Source organism: Eretmochelys imbricata, chromosome 1 (assembly GCF_965152235.1).
Source record: "Eretmochelys imbricata isolate rEreImb1 chromosome 1, rEreImb1.hap1, whole genome shotgun sequence".
Taxonomy (NCBI): domain Eukaryota; kingdom Metazoa; phylum Chordata; order Testudines; family Cheloniidae; genus Eretmochelys; species Eretmochelys imbricata.
The window spans coordinates 112868456-112892005 of record NC_135572.1 but is presented as its reverse complement, the minus strand read 5'-3'; the positions used below and the strand labels follow the sequence as shown (position 1 = coordinate 112892005).

Sequence of the window (23550 nt, the reverse complement as noted above, 5' to 3'; positions counted from 1 at the left end):
TGGTCAATCATTTTGTTTTTCTGACATGCATCTCTCTCTGTAGTGCAACCATCTGCTGGAAATGAAGCTGAAGGGAATTGGGAAGTAGAAGTAAACACTGTAATTCGGCCAGCAGCAGACACCGGGGTACTGTTTGCTCTGGTTGGTGAAGAAGCTTCAGTCCCTTTATCATTGGCTCTTATTGACTATCACTCTACAAAGAAACTTAAACAACAGGTACGAGCTTTAATCTTCTACTGGTGTAAAACAAAAAGATCCCTTAATATTTCATCAGAATTTCTAGGGCCATTTTCAAAAAATCTCAAAATTTGTGCCTGCCATTTTGTGTATACATTTACATTCACCAGTTCAGAATTTTATATGCAAATCAGATGTTTGAATGTCATCAGAGTACAGGAATTCTGCTTTTTGTGGAAACCGTTTTAGAAGGAGGGTAAACACTTCTTTGAACATTTGGCCCTTATAAAGGATATTGATTCAGTAGCAAATATCTCCACACTGACAATATGGCTCAACCTCTTGAATTTTAGCCACTTTGTTACACTAGTCTGAATTATACTATAAACTCCTTTGTACGGAGACTTTGTGTTCTATAGTGTAAGCGAATAATAATTCCACTGTAGTCAAGGGAGTAACACAGGCCTAACTCTAGAGTGTCTGCAAAGTGCCATGTACGGTATAAACAATATAATTAGTTATATTCATAATATAGGGTTAGATTTTGCTGTCACAGTTCAGAAGTAACTCCACTGAAGTCAGTGAGACTACTTCTCATTTACACTTAGGGCTTGCCCTCAGTACATGGAGATCGATGCTGCTGCAATCGATGCAGCAGATGTCGATTTAGCGGGTGTAGTGAAGACTCGCTAAATCGATGGCAGAGCGCACTCTGGTACTCCAGCTCCCTGAGAAGCATAAAGGAGGTCAACCGGAGAGATCATCTCCCGTTGACACAGTGCAGTGAAGACACCGGGATAAGGAGACCTAAGTTGCATCGACTCCAGCTACGTTAGTCACGTAACTGGAGTAGCGTAACTTCGGTCGATTTACTGCGGTAGTGCAGACAAGCCCTTAAGCTGCTCAACACCACTTTGGCAGTGAGGCGACTCATGGGAGGGACACGAAGGGTCAAATGCCCCTCAAGCAGCTGGCCCAGGCGGGGAGAGGAAGGGGCGGGGCCAGAGCCTCCTCCAGTCACGTTGTCTGGGATGCTGCCTGGTGCAGTGCAGCGGCTGTCTGGGAGAGTGCCTGGCTGCGGTAGTGGGATAGCTTCTGGGGATAGTGGCCAAACGAGTCGGAGTCTGCCCCCTGCTTTCCCTGGGATGCTCAGAGTTGGCTCCTGTCCCCAGAAGTCGAGCCGGAGCAGACTGCCACTGCTCCCTGCCCTGGCTCAGCTTTTGGGGACAGAGTCGACTCTAAGCATCTCAGGGAGGGGGGGGGCTCTGACTCACTCAGCTGCTGTCCTGGAAGCCAAGCCCAGGCGGGAGGCATCCCACTGCTACTGCAGGCAGATGTTCTCCCAGGCAGCTTCTGTGCTACACCGGGTAGCATCCAGGAGTGGCTCTGACGCCTGGCTGCTAGGAACAGCAGCCAAATATGCCAGGGGGAGCCAGCCGTGTGGGAGGACAGAGCTGCTGGTGCCCCCCTCCCCCCCCCGTAATGTGGGGTGGGGACAGGGAGAGCGCAGGGGCCCCGGACTGGGGGCAGGGTGGGGAGGAGTCACCTGGGGAGGTTACGTGTCCTCCCCTTTAGCTGGCGTCCCCCTCCACCCCCAGTATGGGGAGGCACCAGTCATCTATCCTTAAGGCTCCTTTGAACTGCCAGAGTGGTGGTGTTTACTGTGCTGTTGTAGCTGTGTTGGTCCCAGGATATTAGAGAGACAAAGTGGGGGGGGTAATATCTTTTGTTGGACCAACTTTTGTTGGTGAGAGAGACAGGCTTTTCATCTGCACAGAGTTCTTCAGGTGTGCTGTTAGTGTAAATGAGAATCAGACGCAGACAATGGAGTTACGCAGGGTATAAAGCTAGTGTAAGTGAGCTCAGAACCTGACTTTCAGTAATAATAATATCATCCATTCTTTGCTGGCTCTGAAAAAGCCTTCTAAACAGCTGCAGTTACGAGCATTATGAAATGGGAAATGTGTAAGTTTCAGTTTGTGTCTGTGCCTTCACTTATTGCACTTTTTTGCTTTTCAGTTCATTATCTTGGCCACGGAGAACACGGTTGTGTCCAGATTGGCAATAAACGTTTGTGATGATCAGGAACACTCCGTGGACATCTTCATCAGCAAGGGGCAGTTATCGCTCACCGTGGATGGGACTGCAGGACAGACTGAATTAAGCCATTCCCAGCTACAGGACAGTCTATTTCTCTTGGAGGGCTACCTGCAGTCATCTGTGAAGACATACGTGGGAGGACTGCCAGGTGATTATCAAATTCTGCAAAGCAGAATGCAGGTTCTAACAACAAATAATGGTACTGGTGACTGGAAAAGGGATCAAATGTGTTCATTAGACCCTGGTGTCAAACGCTCTATTTCTGCCCAAGTGAGTTTTGTTGTGCATGGGTGGGTGCAAGGAGGGCATTTAGCATTGATACCCTTTAACTTGTTTTTGTTGAATGACTATATCAGCCTTTTCGGAGAGGCGGAAGCAAGAATAGGAATCTTGGTTGGGTTTCTTTTTGGTCAGCAAATGGGGTTACCTGGTCAAAGAAGAGCTATGAGGAGGGTCACTATCCGTCTGGCATAATCTGTGGAGGTTATTACCTCAAATGTGTGGAGCCCTGAATTAGCATCACATTCAACCGATGTACAAGTCTGAGATCAGTATCAGATAAGGACCAAAACACTTGAAGGTGTAGTCCGACCTTTTGAGGTTCTCACTCCCTTTGTCTCCCCAGCCTAGCAGACTGACTTCAGGCTCTATGCAGGCTCTTGGTACCTCTAGCCCTCTGTTGAGTGGGTGACCCATTCACCTCACCTCTGTTGGAAGTCTTAGGGGCTCATTGCTGTGGTTCTGTAGCTTCTCTGCTGATGTTGCCATCCAGAGAGCACTATGTGAGAGCTCATGACGTTTCCAGTCAGGGACACCCAGGGGGCACAGCACAGAGGCTGCCACAACTTCTGGCTTTTGCAGCAAAAATAGAGCCTCTGCTGGAGTCACTTCTGTTCTCTGCCTGGAACCTGACAGATTGACCTTCGATTTGAATCAAAGATTTGGCTGTTCGGGGTTGTTTCTCATTCTAGCTGAACTGGTTTACTACTCCCTATTGCTGAGAAATGCAAATGAGGAAGCATATGAAAAGCATGTCTCTCTGCATAATAGTAGTTACTATCTGCAGTACTCACAGCAAGACAAAGTCCTGGTCTTGCTTGTCTAATCCATGTAATATGGGGAAGAGAGGCTGGAGCAGTGCTGGCCTTGTGGTAGGTGCTGCAGCAGTTAAGCCAGCATAGGGCAGGATAGTACAGGGCAGCTGAGGGGTAACATAGCAGGGTGCTTCTTTACTGCTGTTCCTAGAAGGAGTAATGTGAGCTTCCCCATAGCTCATGCTGCATAACAGTATTTATACTAGCAGGCCTGGCTCCTAGGCATGCCAGAAGATAGGAGACCACACCCTCCTGGGACTCTGGTGTGTTGGCAGGTGCAGTAGCCAGTCCCTCAATATAGCACTTAGTGGAGTGCCATAATGTACTGCAATTTTGCCCAGCTGTTGCGCCAGTAGGAGGTAGCCAATGCTCTCTTTCACCACTAGTGCAGCAGAGGGCAGGATTTTCTCCTGAAAATTAGGAAGTGTCTGTCACACACTTAGAATGGAGGTAGCTTTCTCTGCTATAGCGCTCTAGAGTAATTTATTTTTAGGCTGGCCTTTCAGTGCAGTATAAGGTACATTTTCATTAGTCTCTAACTGGAGTAGGTACATATCTTAGAGCTGATTTAAAAAAAAATGGACGAAAAAAATCATGAACATTTTGTCATTTCCCACCCAACATTTCCCATTTTTTTCTTTGAAATTTGGAACATGTTGACTAGCTGTATCGAGCTGGCTGAACACAGGGCGTGAAGCAGGGGAATGTTAGGTGTTTTTTTTTTCCCAGTCAACGTTTTTATGAACATTTTCATCGAAAAATCAGCATTTGAAAATTTCTGATTAGCTCTAACATGCATATATTATTCCTAACATCAATAATAGGGCTCTTCTCTTGATCTGTGTACATGGCATCTTTAATTGGTCTCTCTTCCATGGACTGTCTGAGCATTAGCTTGCAGTGCAGAAAGAGCTTTAATCCATGGAAGCTCATCCTTGGCCATGAGAAGTGGAATTTGTTTCCTTGCTTGCAGGGAAACACTATTTACACTGCATAAATCCCACTAACAGAAATATCTCTGAACATCTGTGTCGCTGCAGCTGCATATCTTGCCCCACTGCATCAAGAACACTTTCTATTTATAATTAAGTGGTGTGACAGCTATTTTTCAAATTGTTAAAGGCTGTATCAGCTGGAAACTTCTTCCTGAGTCATCTATTAATCCCTGTATGCCCTGAAGCAGGAGGATTAAATGCTTATTTTGTCTAGTGTAACAGTAGGTCATTATGGCAAAGGATACATTTTGTAGATCTTTTAAAATCTGAGCTGTGGCAACCATTTGTTTTTCATAAATTCCAAGGCCAGAAGGAACCATTGTTAACCTCTAGTCTGACCTCCTGTGTAACACAGGCCATAGAACTTCCCCAAAATAATTCCTAGAGCAGATCTTTTTAAAAAAAATCCAATATTGATTTAAAAATGGTCAGTGATGGAGAATCCACCACAACCCTTGGTAAATTGTCCCAATGGTGAATACTCTCTCTGTTAAAAAATGTAAGCTTTATTGCCAGTCTGAATTTGTCTAGCTTCAACTTCCAGCGTTGGCTCTTGTAAAGTAAATCCAGTTGCACTCTAAATCTACAAGAATTACAGCTAGGTTAGCTGCCTTCTTCCTTCTGTGATGTGATCTGATCTGCTCAGCAAGTTGCTTGTTTCTTTGATTGAGTCCAGAGGTGGAGCCTTAACATTTGGGTTAAAACAGTTTAACAAATGAGAAGATTATAAACATTTAAACATTAGGGATGGGTTAACTAACCTGGACTAAATAAACTGAACCAAATGTTCAACCGGAAGTTTCACTGAACTGAATTTTTTTCATCATTTGTTAGTTGGGGCTGACGCTGGGTTGTTTTCATTTTTTTCCCTGTCCTCCTGTTTCTTTATTTCAGCCAGAAATGGGAAAACCCCAAAACAGCAGTCACTCTTTGTATGTTTTTTAAGGCAAATGAAAAAATATTATTTGGCCTCCATATTAGCAGTATCCCCCATATTAAGTAAAGACCATGATGCAGATCTGGAAGAAGCATTATTGGATTGCAAGGGAAAAAGGCAACAATTTATTGATGATCACCATACTTCAATAAAATTGTTTTCTACGGTATATTAAATTCTGCTGAATCCCTGATTACTTCAAATTTTGCACAAACAAATTTTCTTAAACTTTTCATCAGTGTAGAGACTAAACAGTTTATGTGAAGAGACTGAATCTTTGGATTCATAACCAACTTTTGTTTTTCGAGTGCTGTCCATTCCACATTAAGGGGGTGTGTGTGCGTGCGTGCTCGCTACATGCACCGGTGCCGGAAGTTTTTCCCTCAGCAGTATCCATAGGGGAGCGGCTCTGGTGCCCTCTGGATTGGCGCCTGCATGGTGTGGTGTAAGGGGCGCTGCCGACTCCCCCCCACATTCAGTTCCTTCTTGCTGCCAGTGACGGTGCATGGAACGTTCGCCGCTCTTACAAGCGTTGCTTAGGCTTCTTTTGTACGAACTAGAGTTTTTATAAAGTTAGTTAGCCCTTACCAGGAGTTAGTTTTACTTAGTCGGGGGATGGGGCATGCGCCTATCCCCAGGCTTTAAGCCCTGCCATCGCTGCAAATGGCCCATGCCTGTGAGCGAGCCACATAGTAGCTGTCTCAGGTGCCTTGGTGAAGGGTACATAAGTGAGAAGTGTCGAATCTGCAGGTCCTTTAAACCTAGGACTAAAAGAATGTGAGATCAGACTCAAAGCGCTCCTGATGGAGTTGGCACTCACTCCAGCCCCGGAACAAAGGTCTGACTAGGTTCCCAGCGCCGCAGCATCGGTGCGTAGTGCCCCGCCATCGATGAGCTGGCACCGATCCCTGTCCACGGCCCCAGCCAAGAAGTCTAAGGAGGCCGGTAGGGGATGGTCTCCTACTCCCCGCAAGGGGAAGGACAGGGCTGGGGGTGAGCTAAGACCCGTGCAGGGTGGCTCATCTGTCCCGTCAGGAAGTCGGGCCTCAGCTCATGTCGAGCGATGCAGCCCACCCTGTTCCTTGCCTGGAAGCCCGGACGCAGAGGCAGGCCTTCATCAGCTTCAGGTGCTGTCGATGCCTCATGTGCTCCAGGCTGCGCTGGAGGTCCTGATGCTCCCGGCGCTGCTCAGCCAGCCCTGGCGGTGTCCAGATCTCAGGGTAAGCCCGCCTTGGGACTTTTCTGTCTGCCCTCGCCCTATCATTACCTCTCCCCATAGTGCCACCGTTCACCCGCTTGAAGCCGTCATGCCTTGGAGTTAGGGAGGCAGATGCATCGGAGCCCTCTACAGTTACCGGACTGTGGACACCAGCAGCAGGATTTGAGGTGGGCATTGCCAGTTACCTGGTGCAGACCCACAGAGGCATGCACTCCCCGGCAGGAATGTCAGGACCGGCCCTGTGCATCACCAGAACACCATTACAGATTCCAGGAACGATCGGAGGACCGGAGCCACAGGCCCCACCAAAGATCCCCGAGACGGGTGTCACCGTATTCGGGGAGATCCCCCTGGCACTTGGGCCGCGATACCTCCAAGTCCTGCTCCTCATTTAGGTAGCATTCTCGAAACGCGAGGCATGGATTGCCAGTCCCCCGTTGCAGATCCACTGAGCGCTGCTGGTCACTGAGGTCCCCATGAAGGCACACGTCCCGCTTAGACCGGTCCTCCTCTAGACGTGACCACGATTATCGCCAGGCACAGAGTCGCTGCTCCAGTGGATCCAGGTCACCAGGTAGCAATCACTCTAGGTATGGCTCCGGTGCGGAGTAAGTCTCCACATCGGCAGGGCAGCCTCCCAGATCCTCAGGGCCCCCTGCATCATCAGTACCGAAGCTGGCCCTGTGGTACCCCTGGAACCTGTGGGGGTTCACCCAGCCCTCCCAGACTGCCTGCTCGGTGTCAGGAGCCTCGAACAGGCCTGTGGCCTCGATGACCCAACTCCCTCTAGTACTTGAGGCCTCAGGGGATAAGACCCTGCAAGTCCATGTGGACCAAGGGGAACAGCCAGCTGGACCACCAATGGGTGCCATGGAACCCGCGGTAATGGCCTCCTCGTCATCACCGGCCATGGCTATCATGGAGCCCCCTTACCCGGTTCCCCAGGATGATGCTAAAATGGACCAGGATCTGTTGAAGAGGGTCATGTCCAACCTTGGCCTGCAGGCAGAGGAGTTGGAGGAGCAAGCGGGCTCCCTGTTCAACATCACCTACTCGACAGCCCCTGCTAGGGTGGCCTTTCCCCTTCACGAAGGGGTATTGAAGATATCCAGTGCTTTGTGGCAAACCCACTCCTCTCTTCCCCCATTTCCAAGTGGGCAGGGCGTAAGTACTTTTTCCCAACTAAGGGGCACGAATACTTCTACTCCTATCCTTCTCCAAATTCCCTGGTGGTCGAGGCACTTAACCACAGGGAATGCCAGGGGCAACCCAGAACTACCCCCAAAAATAAAGACACCAGGAGACTGAACTTGTTCGGATGGAAAATTTATTCCTCGTCTAGCTTATAGTTGAAGGTGGCCAACCACTGGGTCCTCCTTGGCCCCTACGACTTTAATATGTGGCAGACCGCAGCCAAGTTCAAGAATGCCCTCCTGGAAAGTTCCCATAAAAAATTATAGGCGATCCTTGACGAGGGCACGGTCACTTCCAGGGCAGCCCTTTAAGTGGCATCTGACACGGCAGACTCCGCTGCCCACACCATAGCATCCGCCATCTCCATGCGACAAGCATCCTGGCTGCTCCTCTCTGGGTTGTCCGCCGAGGCTCAGAAGTTGATTCAGGACCTCCCTTTCAATGGCCAGGCTCTGTATGTGGAGCAGACGGACAACAAATCACATGGGCTAAAGGACCCCCAAACCACCTTAAAAAACCTGGGGCTCTATGTTCCAGGCCCAGCATGTAAGTGGTTCAAACTGCAACTTCCCCAGGGGCCAGGGAGCCAATCCCGGCAGGACCTGCTGCAAAAAAGCCCAAGGGCTACAGGCTGCTCACGAGCCACCAGCCCCCACCCTCTGCCCAGTTGGGCTTGACCTACTCCAAGCAAGTAGCTAAAAAGTCGTTTTGAGGGTACACCTGAGGGCAGCCTACAGTCTGTTTCCTGGATCCGATTTTTTCCCAGTTTTTTGCAACCAACTTTCCTTTTTCCTCCTGGCACCCTCCAATTTATTTCCACCCCCCCACTTCCACTCCCCATCTCTCTTCAGGGACCCTTCTCACGAGAGTCTTCTCGAGCAGGAAGTTCAGGTGCTCTTACAGCTGGGCCTCCTTACCGGAACAAGGGTTTCTATTCCCCATATTTTCTGATCCCAAAGGCCAAGGGTGATCTGCATCCCATCCTGGACCTGCAAGATCTCAACAGATACCTAAAGAAGCTAAAGTTTCGCATGGTCTCCCTGGCCTCCATTATCCCCTCCCTGGATCCAGGAAACTGATATGTGACCCTTGACCTGAAAGACGCACTTTCACATAGCAATCTGCCCAGGACACAGATGCTTTCTCCATTTTACAGTTGGTTCAGCCCACTACCAGTTCGCAGTCCTTCTCTTTGGCCTGGCTACAGCACCAAGGGTGTTTACCAAGTGCATGGTGGTAGTCGTGGCCTACCTCAAGCATGGGGGTAACCAGATTTACCAGTACCTCGACGACTGGCTGGTCAAAGGCAACTCCAAGGCTCAGGTCCAATGCTGTGTCACTGTACTACAAGCCACGTGCCACTCCTTGGGACTACTAGTCAACTACAAAAAGTCCACGTTAGTTCAAGTTCAAAGGATAGAATTCATCGGAGCCGTGCTCGACTCGACCCAGGCAATAGCGTTCTTGCTGTTAGACAGGTTTCAGGCCCTGACGGACCTCATTGCAGAAGTGTCTGTATTTCCCCTGACAGCGGCCAGCATGTGCCTGCAGCTGTTAGGCCACATGGCAGCTTGCACATACGTAGTCCGCCATCCCAGGCTCCGCATGCGCTGCCTGCAGCAATGGCTGGCTTCAACCTGTTCCCAATCCAGGGACCTCCTGGAAAAGATCATAACCGTTCCTCTGGTGGGTCTTACCTTGCTGCAATGGTTGGACTATCACAAGAAGGTCCTGGAAGGAGTCCCGTTCGACAGTTCCGCTCCATCCGTCGAGCTAGCGTCAGAGGGTTCGGACCTCAGTTTGGAGGCATACCTTGGACATCTCCAGACCCAGAAGATGTGGACCCTGGAGGAGACAACGTTACACATAAATGTCAAGGAGCTCAGAGTGGTGTGGTTGGCCTGCGAGGTCTTCCTGACACACCTGTCTGGCAAAGTGGTGAGAATCCTGATGGACAATACGGCCTCGATGTTGTGCATCAACAGGCAAGGAGGAGTGTGCTTATTGGCTCTCTGCCAAGAGGTTCTCCATCTCTGGGACTTCTGCATCTTCCACGGCATTCATCTGGAAGTTTGTTACCTCCACGGTATCAGGAATGCCCCAGCAGATCACCTCAGCAGGGACTTCTCTCACCACGAGTGGTCACTCCACCTGGAGGTGGCCTGCATGATCTTCCAGAGGTGGGGAACTCCCCAAGTAGATCTGTTTGCCACCAGGCGAAACAGAAAGTGCCATTGGTTTTGCTCCCGGCAGGGCCTGAGCAAGGGCTCCCTCTCCGATGCCTTCCTCCTGTCATGGGCCGAGGGTCTGATGTACGAGTTCCCTCCGATCCCTCTGCTCAGCCAGGTCCTAGTAAAGATCAAGAGGGACAAAGCACAGGTTATCATGATCGCCCCTGTGTGACCTTGCCAGCACTGGTTCGGCATGCTCATGAACAAGGCGGTTGCCCTTCCCTGGCCCCTTCCCTACCATCCGGACCTGCTGTCACAGGATCACGGTTGGCTCCTACACCCCAACCTTGAGTCTCTACACCTCTTGGCGTGGATGCTCCGTGGTTGAACCTGGAGGAGTGTACCTGCTCGGAGGAGGTCCAGCAGGTCCTCCTGGGAAGTAGGAAGCCGTCCACGAGACTAATTTACCTGGCCAAGTGGATGAGGCCAAGCTGGCTGTCAGAGCACAGCATTTCTACTTCATGTTCTTCAGTGCTTTCCATCTTGGACTACTTACTGCAGCTCAGGAACCAGGGTCTGGTGCATTCTTCCATCAGAATGCACCTTGCAGTCATCTCTGCGTTCCACCAGCCGATCCAAGGTCAGATGGTCTTTCCTCACGACATGACTGTCAGGTTCCTGAGGGACCTCGAGAGGCTTTACCCACAGGTATGGGCCCTGTCCTGCAGTAGGACCTTAACCTGGTCCTCTCCAGGCTCACCAGCGCACCTTTCGAGCCACTGGACTTCTGCTCCCTTTCCTACTTGTCCTGGAAGGTCAGTTTCCTGGTGGCAGTGATGTCAGCGAGACGAGTCTCAGAGATTAAGGCCTTGACCTCAGAACCACCTTACACAGTCTTTTATAAGGACAAGGTCCAGCTGCGGCCCTCCCAGCCTTCTTGCTGAAGGTGGTATCTTCCTTCCACATGAGTCTGGATGTATTTCTGCTAGTGTTCTGTCCCAAGCCGCACAAGACTTCTGAGGAGAGGTGTCTGCATGCACTGGACATCTGGAGGACCTTGGACCTTTTACTTGGAGCGTACCAAGCCTTTCGGTAAATTGATCCAGCTCTTCATTGCTACGGCGGATAGGATCAAGGGCCTTCTGGTTTCTTCACAGAGGATTTCCAACTAGATCACCTCTTGCATAAAGACCTGGATCAACTCTTGCATAAAGAGCTAGCAAGGTCCCACCATTGCCAATCATCAGGGCCCATTCAACTTGAGTGCAGGTGTCTTCAGCGGCCTTCCTGGCATGCGTCCCAATCCGGGACATCTGTAGAGCCGCAACGTGGTCCTCGGTCCACATGTTCACGTCTCTGTATGCCATCACTCAGCAGGCCAGAGGTGATGCTGGGTTCGGCAGAGCTGTGTTACAGTCTGCGCAGCCGTGAACTCCTACCTGCCTCCATGGGAACTGCTGGGAGCCATCTAATGTGGAATGGACATGAGCAAGCACTTGAAGAAGAAAAGACAATTACCTGTATTGTAACTGGTGTTCTTCGAGATGTGTTGCTCATGTCCATTCCACAACCTGCCCTCCTGCCCCACTCTCGGAGTTTCTGGCAAGAAGGAACTGAGGGTTGGGGGAGCCGCCAGTGCTCCTTATACCGCACCATGCAAGCGCCACTCCAGATGGCACCAGAGCTGCTCCCCTACGGATACTACTGAGGGGAAAACTTCCAGCACTGGTGCATGTGGCAAGCGCACACACCTAATGTGGGATGGACATGAGCAACACATCTTGAAGAACACCAGGTACAGAACAGGTAATGGTCTTTTCTGAGCTTCATCCATCACAATTTATAAAAGATCTATTGTGGAAGTACTAGAAATTCTTTACTAATGAGCTGCATATATAATACTAATGCAATGAAATTAATTCATTTTTATATACCATCTTAGAAGTCCTAGCACCCTTCATGTCACTCAGCTCATCCCGTGCCTACACCGCCCATCGCCCCTTTCCCCCTTACCTTTGTTACCCTAGATCAGGTATTCAATCAGTTTCTCCTGAGGTTAGAGTTTAGTTTAGTTTCCTACGACACACCCCAATGGTGATTTATCTCCCAGCCTAAGAAGCCTGTTGTTTTAAATATGGCAAATGGGGAAAAGCATGAAGTAAGGTTGGTTAAACTATGCTAATTTAGCTGGTCACTGTAGAAAATACCCTGTAGCTAGGGCTTGGGGAATTGTTTAAAGAACTAAACAAGATATGTAAAAGTAAACCCATTTCATGACTGACAGGTGGGCACCACATGCTTCTCTATCTGCTCTGAAGCCCAAAAGTCTGTGGACCAAATTTAAAGCTGCCAAATTCAATAGAGTTATGCCTGTATACACGAACCTTGAATTTGGCCCTGTGTGTCTCCAAGCAGAACATGTTTGGATTTTGTGTAGTCTCCAGGGAAGTAGTGTTAATGTCATAGGAGAATCTTGTAGATCTAATCCTTGCTTTGATGTGGAGATGAGGGGTTTACCCAGATTCCCATGCCATTGTGAGATTAAATCATTCTTGAGCAATTCATCACTTTGTTACACAACCAACTTGATTAACTAGTGGCCTTTAGGGCATGAAAGAGGACACTTATCTCAGTAAGCTTTCATTTAACGATTTTATTGCCTTTTAATCTCCGTGTTTAAGGAGGATAGGTGATAGAATTATAGAAATTAGTAGTAGTAATAATATCAAAATTTTCTTCTAATCTATTGGCATGTACTAAATTTCTGTCTTTTTTCCAGTTTCAGTATTTATATGGCCACTAGTGAGCATTGAATAAAAGGTTTTCTGTGTGCCCATTAAAGCTCTCTTAGGGTGTGATAATCATGTTAATTTAGGAAGTATTATTGTCTTCAGCTCCTTTCCAGAGAATGTTATTAACTTCTTTATATGCAGTGTAAAAAGAAAAGGAGTATTTGTGGCACCTTAGAGACTAACCAATTTATTTGAGCATAAGCTTTCGTGAGCTACAGCTCACTTCATTGGATGCATTCGATGAAGTGAGCTGTAGCTCACGAAAGCTTATGCTCAGATAAATTTGTTAGCCTCTAAGGTGCCACAAGTACTCCTTTTTTTTTTTGTGATTACAGACTAACATGGCTGCTACTCTGAAATATGCAGTATAGTTATAGCCCTGTCTGTCCCAGGACATTAAAGAGACAAGGTGGGTGAGATAATATTTTTTTATTGGACCAACTTTTCTGTTGGTGAGAGAGACAAGCTTTTGAGCCCTGCAGAGATCTTCTTCCGGTCTGGGAAAGGTACTTCCAGCATCACAGCTCAGTGCAGGGTGGAACAGATTGTTTAGCATAACTAGACAGCACATTTTAAGGGACCATTCAAGGTAGAGTTGCCTGTTAACACCTCTACAATCATAAGATCAAAAGAGGTGGTTAGTGGGTTACAGTTCGTTGTAATAAGCTATTAATCCAGTGTCTCTATTCAGTCCATGATTTTTAGTGTCTAGCAGAGTTAGGCCTTGTCTACACTACAAAGTTTTGCTGGCAAAACAGGGGAGGTGTACACGTTACAAAGCTACTTTTGGCTGCAAAACTGCTGTTTTGCCGACAAAACAAAACCACTTCAACAAGAGGCATAAAGCTTTTGGCGGCAACGTTAAAGTGACAAAGCATTGGTGTAGACACTGCTGTTTGTTTTGTTGACATAACTGGCTTCCACTAGAATCCCACAATGCCCACTGTGACCTCTCTGCTCACTATTTTGATCTCTGCTGCCCTGTAGGCATGCACCCCTCCCTTTTCAAAGTTCTGGGAAGTATCTGACAACTGAGCTTGCTGCTCTGTTTGGGGAACAAAGAGCAAACCATTAACATGGAATGCTCCTGTTCTGCCCTGCACTAGGAACACAGCTGCCGGCAGACTGCAGCTGCGGGGAGGAGGGGGGGGAAGACTGCTGTGCTGCTTTGACATTCCTCAGCTATGGTTGCCAACTGTCTAATCACACAAACCCAAACACCCTTGCCTTGCTCCCTGCCTCGCCCCTTCCCTAGGCCCCACTCCTGTCCTGCCCCTTCTCTGAGGCTCCATCCCCCTTCCCTCTGTTGCTCGCTCTCCCCCACCCTCACTCACTTTCATTGGGCTGGGGCAGGGGATTGGGGCTGAGTGGTTCGGAGTGTGGGAGGGGCCTCCAGACTGTGCCTGGGGCAGGGGGTTGGGGTGCAGGAGGGGGTTTGGAGTGTGGGGTCTGGGAGGGAGTTTGGGTGCAAGAGGGAGCTCAGGCTGGGGCAGAGGGTTGGGGTATGGGAGGGAGTTTGGGTGCAGGAGGGGGCTCAGGGCTGGGGGTTGGGGTGTAAGCGGGGGTGTGGGCTCTGGCTGGGCCTTGCTTACCTCAGGTGGCTCCCGGAAGCAGCGGCATGTCCCCGCAGTTCCTAGGCTCAGGGGAGGTCAGGCAGCTCTGCATGCTGCCTCTGCCTGCAGGCACCACCCCCACAGCTCCCATTGGCCATGGTGTTGGTGCTCGGGGCAGGGGCAGGGCGGGGACACCCCCTGGCCACCCTGTGCCTAGGAGCTGGACATGCCGGCCACTTCCGGGAGCCACGCGGAGCCAGGGCAGATAAGGAGCCTGCCTTAGCCCCACTGCATCAGTGAAGGGACTTTTAGCCTGTTAAAATCTCACAGATTGCTTTCAGTAGCTACAGGGAGATTGAGTCCGATTCCGGGAGACTCCCGGCCAGTCTGGAAGGGCTGGCAACCCTATCCTCAGCACGGAGGACTCACGGAGCTGCTCAGGATGCTGCTCCCAGCAGCTGAGGAGGCTGTGGGAGAACTTGGAAGGAGTGAACCCTAGGCAGGCAGGCAGAGCGGGTGGCTTCTGGAGAGACTGCTGTGCCAAGCAGAGCCGGGGGCTGATGTGGGGGAAGGGGTGCCCCCCATCCCCTGCCTCAGAATAGGTCAGTCAGCCTGCTGTCTCCCCTCCCCCCAGACACCCAGTCTCCTCTCCCTCCCCCCACACACTTCAGTTGAAAAAGTGGCTGACAATGTACTAGGATGCCCTGGAACAATGGGATTAAGAAGGCTGCATCATGTGATCCTGTACCTGCCCCATGAGGCATTGCAAACCCTTCCCAAAGCACCCTGCAGCCAGTTGCACAGTGGGATAGCTACCCACAGTGCACTGCGCTCTGTGTGGATGCAAGAGCTGTTAGTGTGGATGCACTGCCGACACAAGAAGCTAGTGTGGACATGCAACAGCAACTTTAATTAAAGCAGGGTAATTTTTGCCAACAAAACTTCATAGTGTAGACAAGGCCTTAGGAATTTAAGCTCCCAGGCTCGTCTTTTGAAAGTGTTGTGCAGGTTTCCTTTGAGGATGAGGACTGAAGTTGCAGAGAGAGTGATCGCTTTGTTAAAAGAGTTCCAGTATTGCCAAAATATCATGAGTCAGGCTCACCAAATATCATGAGATTAGCTTTAAAAACACGAGATTATGTAAAAATAATAGATTTTTATTTGCCTTCTGCTTTTTGAGCCTTTAGGGTGCACTAGGGTCACATTTCGAAGCTTTCTCCACAGCCACAAGGCCTAGAAACTTACTTTTTCCTTAAGAATGAAGGATGAAATCATCACATATCCACTTGACTCCAGGAACTGGAACTTCAAGAAAAACAAAAATTACCATGCGATTCATGACAAAAATCATGAGACTTGGCAACATTGCCAGGTGATAGGGTGTTTCTGTCTTTTTATCATTGTCCTGTGTGAATTCATCGTGATTATCTGGTTTCACCCACATAGTTGTTGTTGGGGCATTTAGTGCACTGGATGAGGTACACCGCATGTTGTGATAGGCATTAGTATGATCCATGGATCTTGAAAGGTGTGTTATTGGTGGGAGGGTCGTAGCTGTGGAGATATGTCTGCAGGTTTTGCATCTGTTCTGGCAGGGTCTGGTGCCCCTTTGAGTTGGTGTGTCTGCCACCAGGCCCTGCCAGACAGCCCTGGCAGAGCCTTCCCAAAAGTGGGAGCCAAAGCGCCAACCCCCCATGTGGCCACACACCCGGCCAAGCCAGAAGCAGTGGTGGGCCAGGAGCCATGGACCCACCAGCTGCTGGGAGGGAGGAAGGGGGGGAGCAGAGCAGCCCTCAGCCCGTGTCCTTGCCCTGCACCCCCCCGCCCAGGACAGGTGGCAGGTTCGCAGATCCCCACAGCTGCCCGCGTGGCTCTTACGCCGACCTGCTCCGGCCGGGGGACGGGGCCTCAGAGCCGCAGCCCAGCCATGCTAAAAGATGCGCAGCTAGGCAGCTGTGAGGCACTGTGGAACTTCCACCTGCCCTGGGTGGTGGGCCCAGGGATGGGGACCTGGGCTGGGGGCTGTTCTCAGGCCTCCTACCCTGGGCAGGTAGAAGGTCTGTGGTGCGGCATCCCCTGCTGCCTGGGCTACAGCTGCTGGCCTGGCGGGGGACCCATGGCGAAAAGTGGAAGGGCCCTAGTCCCCCCATTCCGGTGCCACTGCTGCCAGAATAACAGATGCAAAATCTGCATCTGTTGTTAGGGCAGGGGCTGTGGGTCTGGTACAGGAGTGGGTGGGTGCGGCTTTGTGGCCTGTGGTATGCAGGGGGTCAGACTAAATGATCACAATGATCTCTTCTGGCCTTAAAGTCTGAGTCTAAGTTGAAATGGAAAAGCAATGAGGGTCTAATGTTCAAAATGTGGGACCAGACCCTCAGCTGATGTAAACTGGCATACCTCTATTGAAGTCAATGGACCTACGCTGATTTACACCAGCTGGGGATCTGGCCTGTGACCTCTTTTTGTGTGTGTAGAAATGGAAGCTTATGTGAGGTCCCTTCAGAAAAAGGCCCTTAATATGAAACAAAGTGTTCTTGCATTCTGCTTACCGTGAGGGTGGAAAGGAAGGGTACAGAATGGGGGAGAGGAAATGGGAATGTATTAGAATTAATCCAAGTACCAGTCATCTAAACTTGGTAGGGATGGTGTTTATTGAAATTTAAGGAAGTTAAAGAAATGTTCTTCTGCTTTTACACAGATGTTCCTGTCACTTCCACTCCAGTCACTGCATTCTACCATGGCTGCATGACTGTGAAGATGAATAATAAGGCACTGGACTTAGATGAGGCTTTTTACAAGCACAGTGACATCACATCACATTCTTGTCCTCCAACTGAGACTGGTCAATAGGTACCACTGCAATGTAAAAGTTTTATATTAAAAAACTTTCCATGCTTTTTTTAAGACATAAATTATTCAGACTTCCCGCACTATGTGTATAGTTTCTCTCCAACACTGAAGTTATGTAGGCGCTACTGATCCTCACGAGTCAAATTGATTATTGAAATATTTCTTTGCTTTGAGGTTTAGAGTTTGTAATATATTTGTAAATAGTTCAGAAGACTAAGATTAATCATCCAAAACTGAAGATGATACCTAAAGTGAATGTTAAGACTGTAAAAAGACTGATGGATAGCTGTAATGCAGAAAACCTGGTAATATGTCAGTGTGAACTGGAAGAAAAATAATATTGCTGTATTATTTTTATTACCAAGCATTGCTTTCTGATTTACAAAATATGAAAATAAAATATTTACATAAAACTTCTTAACTGCACTGAGATTGTCTCTTGGGGCTATGATTTCAGACTGTGGATGATTTGCAGAGCCGATGACATTTTATTAATATTTCAGTGACTAGTGTGTTCATTGGCCTCTGAAAAACTGTAAGTGGGCTCTAGACTAGCGAGCAAGCTCATTTTTAGGTGGCGGGGGAGATGTGTGGGTGTGGTTTTTAGGATTTGTTTTGTAACATGCTCTCTCCAGAGATAACAGGCTCAGTCACAACCTTTAGAAAAAGCTCTACATCAATGGAGAACTTGAAAGTGAGAGGAAAAACTGGGTCAGCAGGAAACAATTAAAAGGAAAGCCTAGCTCAGGTAGAAGCCAAAGTGTCTTTATGTCAGTAATCAGTGAAGCAAGTGATGAAAGATATATCAAGAACAGGGAATATCATGCAGTGATGTAACTTTTGCTACTTAATTTTTAGGCTGGCTCACTCACCCTGAGCCTATAGGAGCACTGAGGCTTTGTGATTAAGTGTGAGCTACCCAGGCTGAATAGCGGTGTGGCTGAGAATGTGTATGGGCTTATTCACCAGAGGATGCAACAGAACAAAGTGTGTGAATTTCCATGCTTACCAGTAAGGGCTCTTCAGGATAGACACGGTAGGCTTTGCCAACACTGTTTTAGGCAGATCAGACTATCTTTCTCACTGCTGCACACTGGCTCTGTGCAAATTTTAGTGTCCGTTTTGCCTACTCACTTTCAGCTATTGCTAGTTTCCAGAGAGGTTACTAGCATGGGGACAGCTCCTGCAAGGTGCTGAGCATCTCTTGAGATGATGTCATCCAGGGGATTTTAGGATGATTGGAATTTCTCCAGAGACACTTGAAAGCATGCAGCACTTGGCCCATATTTTGCATCAAATTATAGTAACAAATTGAGAGTGATTAATATCTTGTTATGGTTAGAATTCAAACATTTTATGGATAAGGATATCTTGGAGTACAGCTAGAATTTCATGCATAGTGCAAATAACACTGGGTATGCCCGTATTTTGATATGAGATTTTCTTTTTGTTCAAGGAATTTTTTTTAATAAACTCTAGATTCATTAGGTGACAAATTATTTTACAAATAGAGTCAGAAAAATGACTTCTGGGGCTTGCAAGGGTCAGTATGGCACAGATCCAAGTTTACTAATATTTTTATAGATATTCTGTAGCACTTATATACAGTGTTTTACCTGGTCAAAGCTAGAGAGAAAGTCAACAGATTAACCTAATAACCTCCAACTTTGCCCACAGTTGTAGTCCAAGTATCCAGATAGAACTTTCCCCAGAAAAGGATGGGCAACCAGATAAAGTATCCCATGGGGAAAAAAATCCTTACTGCTAAATGTGTTTGGAAGAGGGCTATGGCAACTGTACTGTATATAGCCACTAGATAATGCAACATCAAGACTGACTGGTTCTCTGAGCCAGATGGTCAAGGGTGATGCAGCAAAACTGAAGAGGTCAGGTCTCCTGCTTCAGAGTCAGGCATCAAGCCTTTTGTGCTTTAAAGAAGGCCAAATAGCAGAAGTCCATGCACATTCAAAGGGGACCAGATGAAAGTTCTGAAGGATATTTATTCACTAAAAGTAAATGAAAAAGGAGACAGGCTTACAGGAGGAAGGTGAATAGGTCATGTATACCAGTAATAATTTAATTTGTCTTACCTTTTGAGGAATGGGGGGAGGGAAATCCAAATACTCCGGATGCTGCTTCTGTTAGGAGATGATGATGGATCAACTGGTGACATGATTCGGACCTAGGAAAGGTTTTATTCAGGTTTCTCATTTCCAGCCTTACTGGGGAATGCTACAGGTATCATAGCCTATGGTGATTCTCTATTGTATTGTTTTTCTGGTCATTTCAGGTCTTTTCCTACATCAATATCCCATCCTTGCAACTTGAAGTAGCTCTAAAGAAAACAGCACACGCTTGGAAGACATCTGACACTTCTTACTCATTGGAGGAACAAAACCCAGTTTAAGCGCTGTTCTTTTCAAAGAGCACCTGCTAGCAAAATAGTTTCACCTCTAGCATTTGTGTTATTCCTGCAGTACTTCCCAAACAAATAGCTGTGTGGCATATGTGAGTCACAAATCTGTGTAACCTTTGTTAATGCCAATGGTTATATTTATAGTGCCAGAAATATCTTGGATACTGGAAATAAGAATTTTATGGTATGAGGTGGTGCTTTAATTCCACATTCAATATTATGTGAAAGGGACTGTAACAGCGTACTGTGCTTAAAAAAGTTAATTGAAATAATTGACATACATGGGAAATACATCATTTTGATGCAAAAATTGCTCCAATTATTTGTGTGTGTAAAGACTTTATGCACCTATTTTGTGTGGACAAAACGTTATGATTTACAGTATAAAAATATGGAGAATATAGGAATGTGTATTATTTCTAAACTGATGACATCTGTAATGCTATACAGTGGTGCGCAGACTGGGGGGGAAGGTGAGTGTGATGATAGGTTGGTTTCTTCCACATACCTTTGTTTTCTAACTGGCAGCAGTGAGAAGTCAGAATAGGAGACACATCTTCCTCCTCAATCAATTATACAGAAAAAGTGAAATCTCCATTTCCCCCCACCCTCCCTTTTGAAGCAGTTCACGTAGTTCACTAAGCCACTGAAGTTAATGGTGTTGGTCCATTCTAAATCTTAAGGTTCACACCGTGTGTCTTCTATGCTTCTAACCAGCCAAAATTCACATTATACAAAATTGGATATATGTGCAGTTTATTTTGTGACTGAGGAACTGATCTGTTTGTTGTCTTTATGTTATACAGTCATGGAAATCCAAGCACTTATGATAAACTAAAATCATTAGCTCATGTCTTTTGAAAGTAACTTACCCTTCTTTCCGCCTTGCTTAAAATTTTTTTTTTTTTTTTTTTAGCTTGAGTGCCAAAATTCTGCTTGCCTTGCTCCTGCAAGTTATTTCCCTGGGCCTTCTTCAATGGGGTAAAATCTAGCCCTGATCCTTTTAAGAAACCATTCTGAACTGAATAGGTAGGTTCTCTGGTGCATTTTGAATAACGTTTCATATTTTGTATTGAATTCCTTTTTTTTTGTACATCAGTACATCAATAGAAAACTCATTGATGGATGGAAACTTACTACATAATTTTATGATCTTTTGGTGTGACTTCAGCTGTTCAAATGTTCACATCCTGTGAAGGAAAGCAATCTAATATTCTTAATAGATTTTTTTTAATTGTAACAACTGCTTAAAAGCTTAAGGATAAAATATGTCTCCCTTCCTATTTTGCACTTTGACTGTTGGGGAAACTTTTTTTTAAGTTTCCAATGTGGCACTGGATTAATTGCTGCCCAATGAGGTAGGTCCATGGAGCAAACTACATTTCCTGTGCTGTTCCATAGTCCTGGTGTGGCAAAGAACACTGAGGCCCTAGGGGTGCTGCAGGAGGAATCAGCAACTCGGGGTCATGAATTAATATTTTCATCCTTGTTTAAGCACTGTCATCACTGATTATGGCAGCATAGAGCTGAGAATAGTGCTTGCTACTTATCCAGTAGAGGGAGTACAAGATCATGTCTTTCCTTTGGATGCTACCTCCACAGGAGTTACTGTGTGTATATGTATTTTTAAATTCTCTGTAGTGGGAGGTTGGCTAGGAAACCCCCCCAAAAAAGGAATACTCTGAGCATTCACTAATGCATTACAGCAGTTTCAAAACTACTGGACAAGTATCTTTTTATATAATAATTTAGGTCAACGTACAGCATTTTAGTTTCCATTTTTACTAGAAAAGGAATCATTTGCCACCATCTCATCTGCCTTTTACAGTATATGGAAAAATACAGAGTTCAATACTGTACTAAGTAGTATATACATGTTAAATATTTAGCTAAAGGTGCAATTTCCAGCTCACTGATATGACATTTTATCATTGTTAGCATTAGCTGGACTGGTACACATTTCAAACAATTAAAACAGCCCTGTTCAAATAAAGTTTTATATTTGTACCTTACTTTTCAGAATAGGACAATACTAAGTGGCATCTTGACCTCTGAATTTTGCTTCCCCTTTCTTGTGATGTGTACACCAACTTAGGTTCAGTAAAAATATGCAAACATAGCATATTTTATTGTCAATAACTGTCACACAGTATTTATTGGAACAACATTTTTACCAAAAAGGGGCTATTAACTGAATAGTATAAGGGAAAGAAAATCTGGTTTCTTTCAATCCAGACTACTCACTTGTATCCACCAGACTATAACAGTTCTAAATCACTCTGTACTGGTTTATGAAAATGGAACCAAGTATCCAAAGTGTTTTTTATTTGTTTCTTCTAGTGGAAAAAAAAGTCATCCTGTATTATGCTAAGAGAGAAAATCATGCTCATGTTAGCCAGATAATAATGTCCCAATTGACTACATGCAAACTGTGTGGTGACGGATACCTTCCTCTGGTGACACGCCTTCCTTAGGTTTCCAGGATTCCGGTTAGCTCACAGTGAGTTGGGGTTAAAAGTAGAACAATCATAGAACACAAAATGGTTTCCTTAATAGTCTGCTGCCTGTGCAGCTCAGTGTTTCCAAAGATGTCTTTTTTTAAAAAAAAAAATCAGTTACAATGTAATTCTGTGTTCTAGGGTGCATAGGGTGGAGGCTTTTCTTCTGGCAGGAAGTAAGTTGGTGTGTATAGTGGCGGGGCATTGGGTGGGAGACCATAGTTTGAGCTGGACTGAGATGGAGGCTGAGTATCATCCGATAAAGAAATATCAGTAGATGATGATGCTGGAAAATGGCTTGCAGGCTGTAATTAAACAAAGAAAAAATTCAATCTTCAGTAAGGGATTACAGTCATGTTTGCAGATATACTGTGTTACATGTGTATGGTATGTACCATTAAACCTCTCAGGCATCTGTAAGGTGCACATCCCTGTGGTGGTGTTAACACACACATTATCACTGTGACTGTGAGACCGTTGACACTTATCACTTAAGTTAGTCTTCATATAAGTTTTATGCCTGCAATTCACCCTCCATCAATTCAACTTAATAAAACACTATTTTTGTGAGAGAGGATGCTCTAGTCCCCCTGGTAAGTCAGTATAGCTGAGTGGGCTTTAAGGGATATGCAGCTGTTTATTTAAAATTCATATTGCTACCTGGAAACGATCCTAGGGCTGTAGGCATTTGAGATCAAGAGAGGGTAATAATAATAATATATATAAGTTAGTCAAAAGTTTAGAGCTCTGTGTATTGTTGCAGTTGTGAGGAGAAACGGGTGGTGGAGTCTGGTATCTTTGATGCACTCTTGTTTGTCTACAAACAATGTACAAAATTCTATTTCCATGAATAGAGGACCAACCAAACACCAGGACAGCATCCTTGTTCTCAATACCAAAACCTCTTTCAGCCAGCAACCTCCCCACCCCCAAAAAAGCGCTCTCTAGACTTTATCTAGGGTTGTGCTCCCAGCTCTGTCTGCATGTCGCTCTTGTGCTTCTTCACTCACCCCCCCCCCCCCCGCCCCACCATGGAATCCTCTGCCCACACAGTCCAAATTACTGGGCAGGCTCACATGCCCCTTGTGTCTTAGACAGCCAAACACCTCCACCTTACAGCTATTTTAAATGAGGGGTAGAAGTCATAAGAGTTTAAGTAAGGTTCAACCTGACCCACAATATTTTATTTCAGTATAGGATGCCTATTCTCTGATCCATTTTATGGCCCCTGTGTGTGTAACGTATGACTGACTGGACTATAATTCTTCAGCTTCTTTAGACTTGGGCTGTAGTGAGGAAAGCAGCCCATCTTCAACAATTAATGCTTCACCCACTTTTTTAAAAACAAAATGGCACATTGACACTATTTTAAATAGGAGTTTTGCCATTGATTTCATCCTTGACCCTCAGATGTTAATCACCTGCCATTCGAAGGGTATCAGCTGAAGTGTTGAGTGCTCAGCTCTGAAGTGCTCAGATTCAAAGATCCTGAAATTTTTCAATTAAAAAAAAAAGAAGCTATTTTCAAGATAAGGGAAATGCAAAATCTGACAA

At 46.6% G+C, this 23550-nt stretch overlaps 2 protein-coding genes across 9 annotated transcripts in view; one reads left to right on the top strand and one right to left on the bottom strand.

Moving 5' to 3' along the window:
- The window catches only part of GAS6 (growth arrest specific 6), a 131529-nt gene that overhangs the window by 61534 nt on the left and 46445 nt on the right, over window positions 1-23550 (top strand). For 3 of the 5 annotated variants that reach the window (XM_077813966.1, XM_077813974.1, XM_077813942.1), the window contains 3 exons: window positions 44-216; window positions 2197-2425; window positions 16931-17508. In XM_077813966.1, the coding sequence (XP_077670092.1) occupies window positions 44-216; window positions 2197-2425; window positions 16931-17082 (554 nt within the window). In that variant the 3' untranslated portion in view covers window positions 17083-17508. Of the gene's footprint in view, window positions 1-43; window positions 217-2196; window positions 2426-16930; window positions 17509-19372; window positions 19833-20414; window positions 20528-23550 lie in introns of those variants that run through there. The other 2 variants (XR_013345758.1, XM_077813952.1) reach the window with 2 other exon arrangements.
- Window positions 21608-23550, bottom strand: part of TMEM255B (transmembrane protein 255B) — a 110691-nt gene continuing 108748 nt past the window's right edge. For 3 of the 4 annotated variants that reach the window (XM_077813987.1, XM_077813996.1, XM_077814005.1), the window contains one exon: window positions 21608-22301. In XM_077813987.1, coding sequence (XP_077670113.1) covers window positions 22134-22301 — 168 coding nt within the window. In that variant the 3' untranslated portion in view covers window positions 21608-22133. Of the gene's footprint in view, window positions 22302-23417; window positions 23485-23550 lie in introns of all 4 variants that reach the window. The other variant, XR_013345764.1, reaches the window with a different exon arrangement.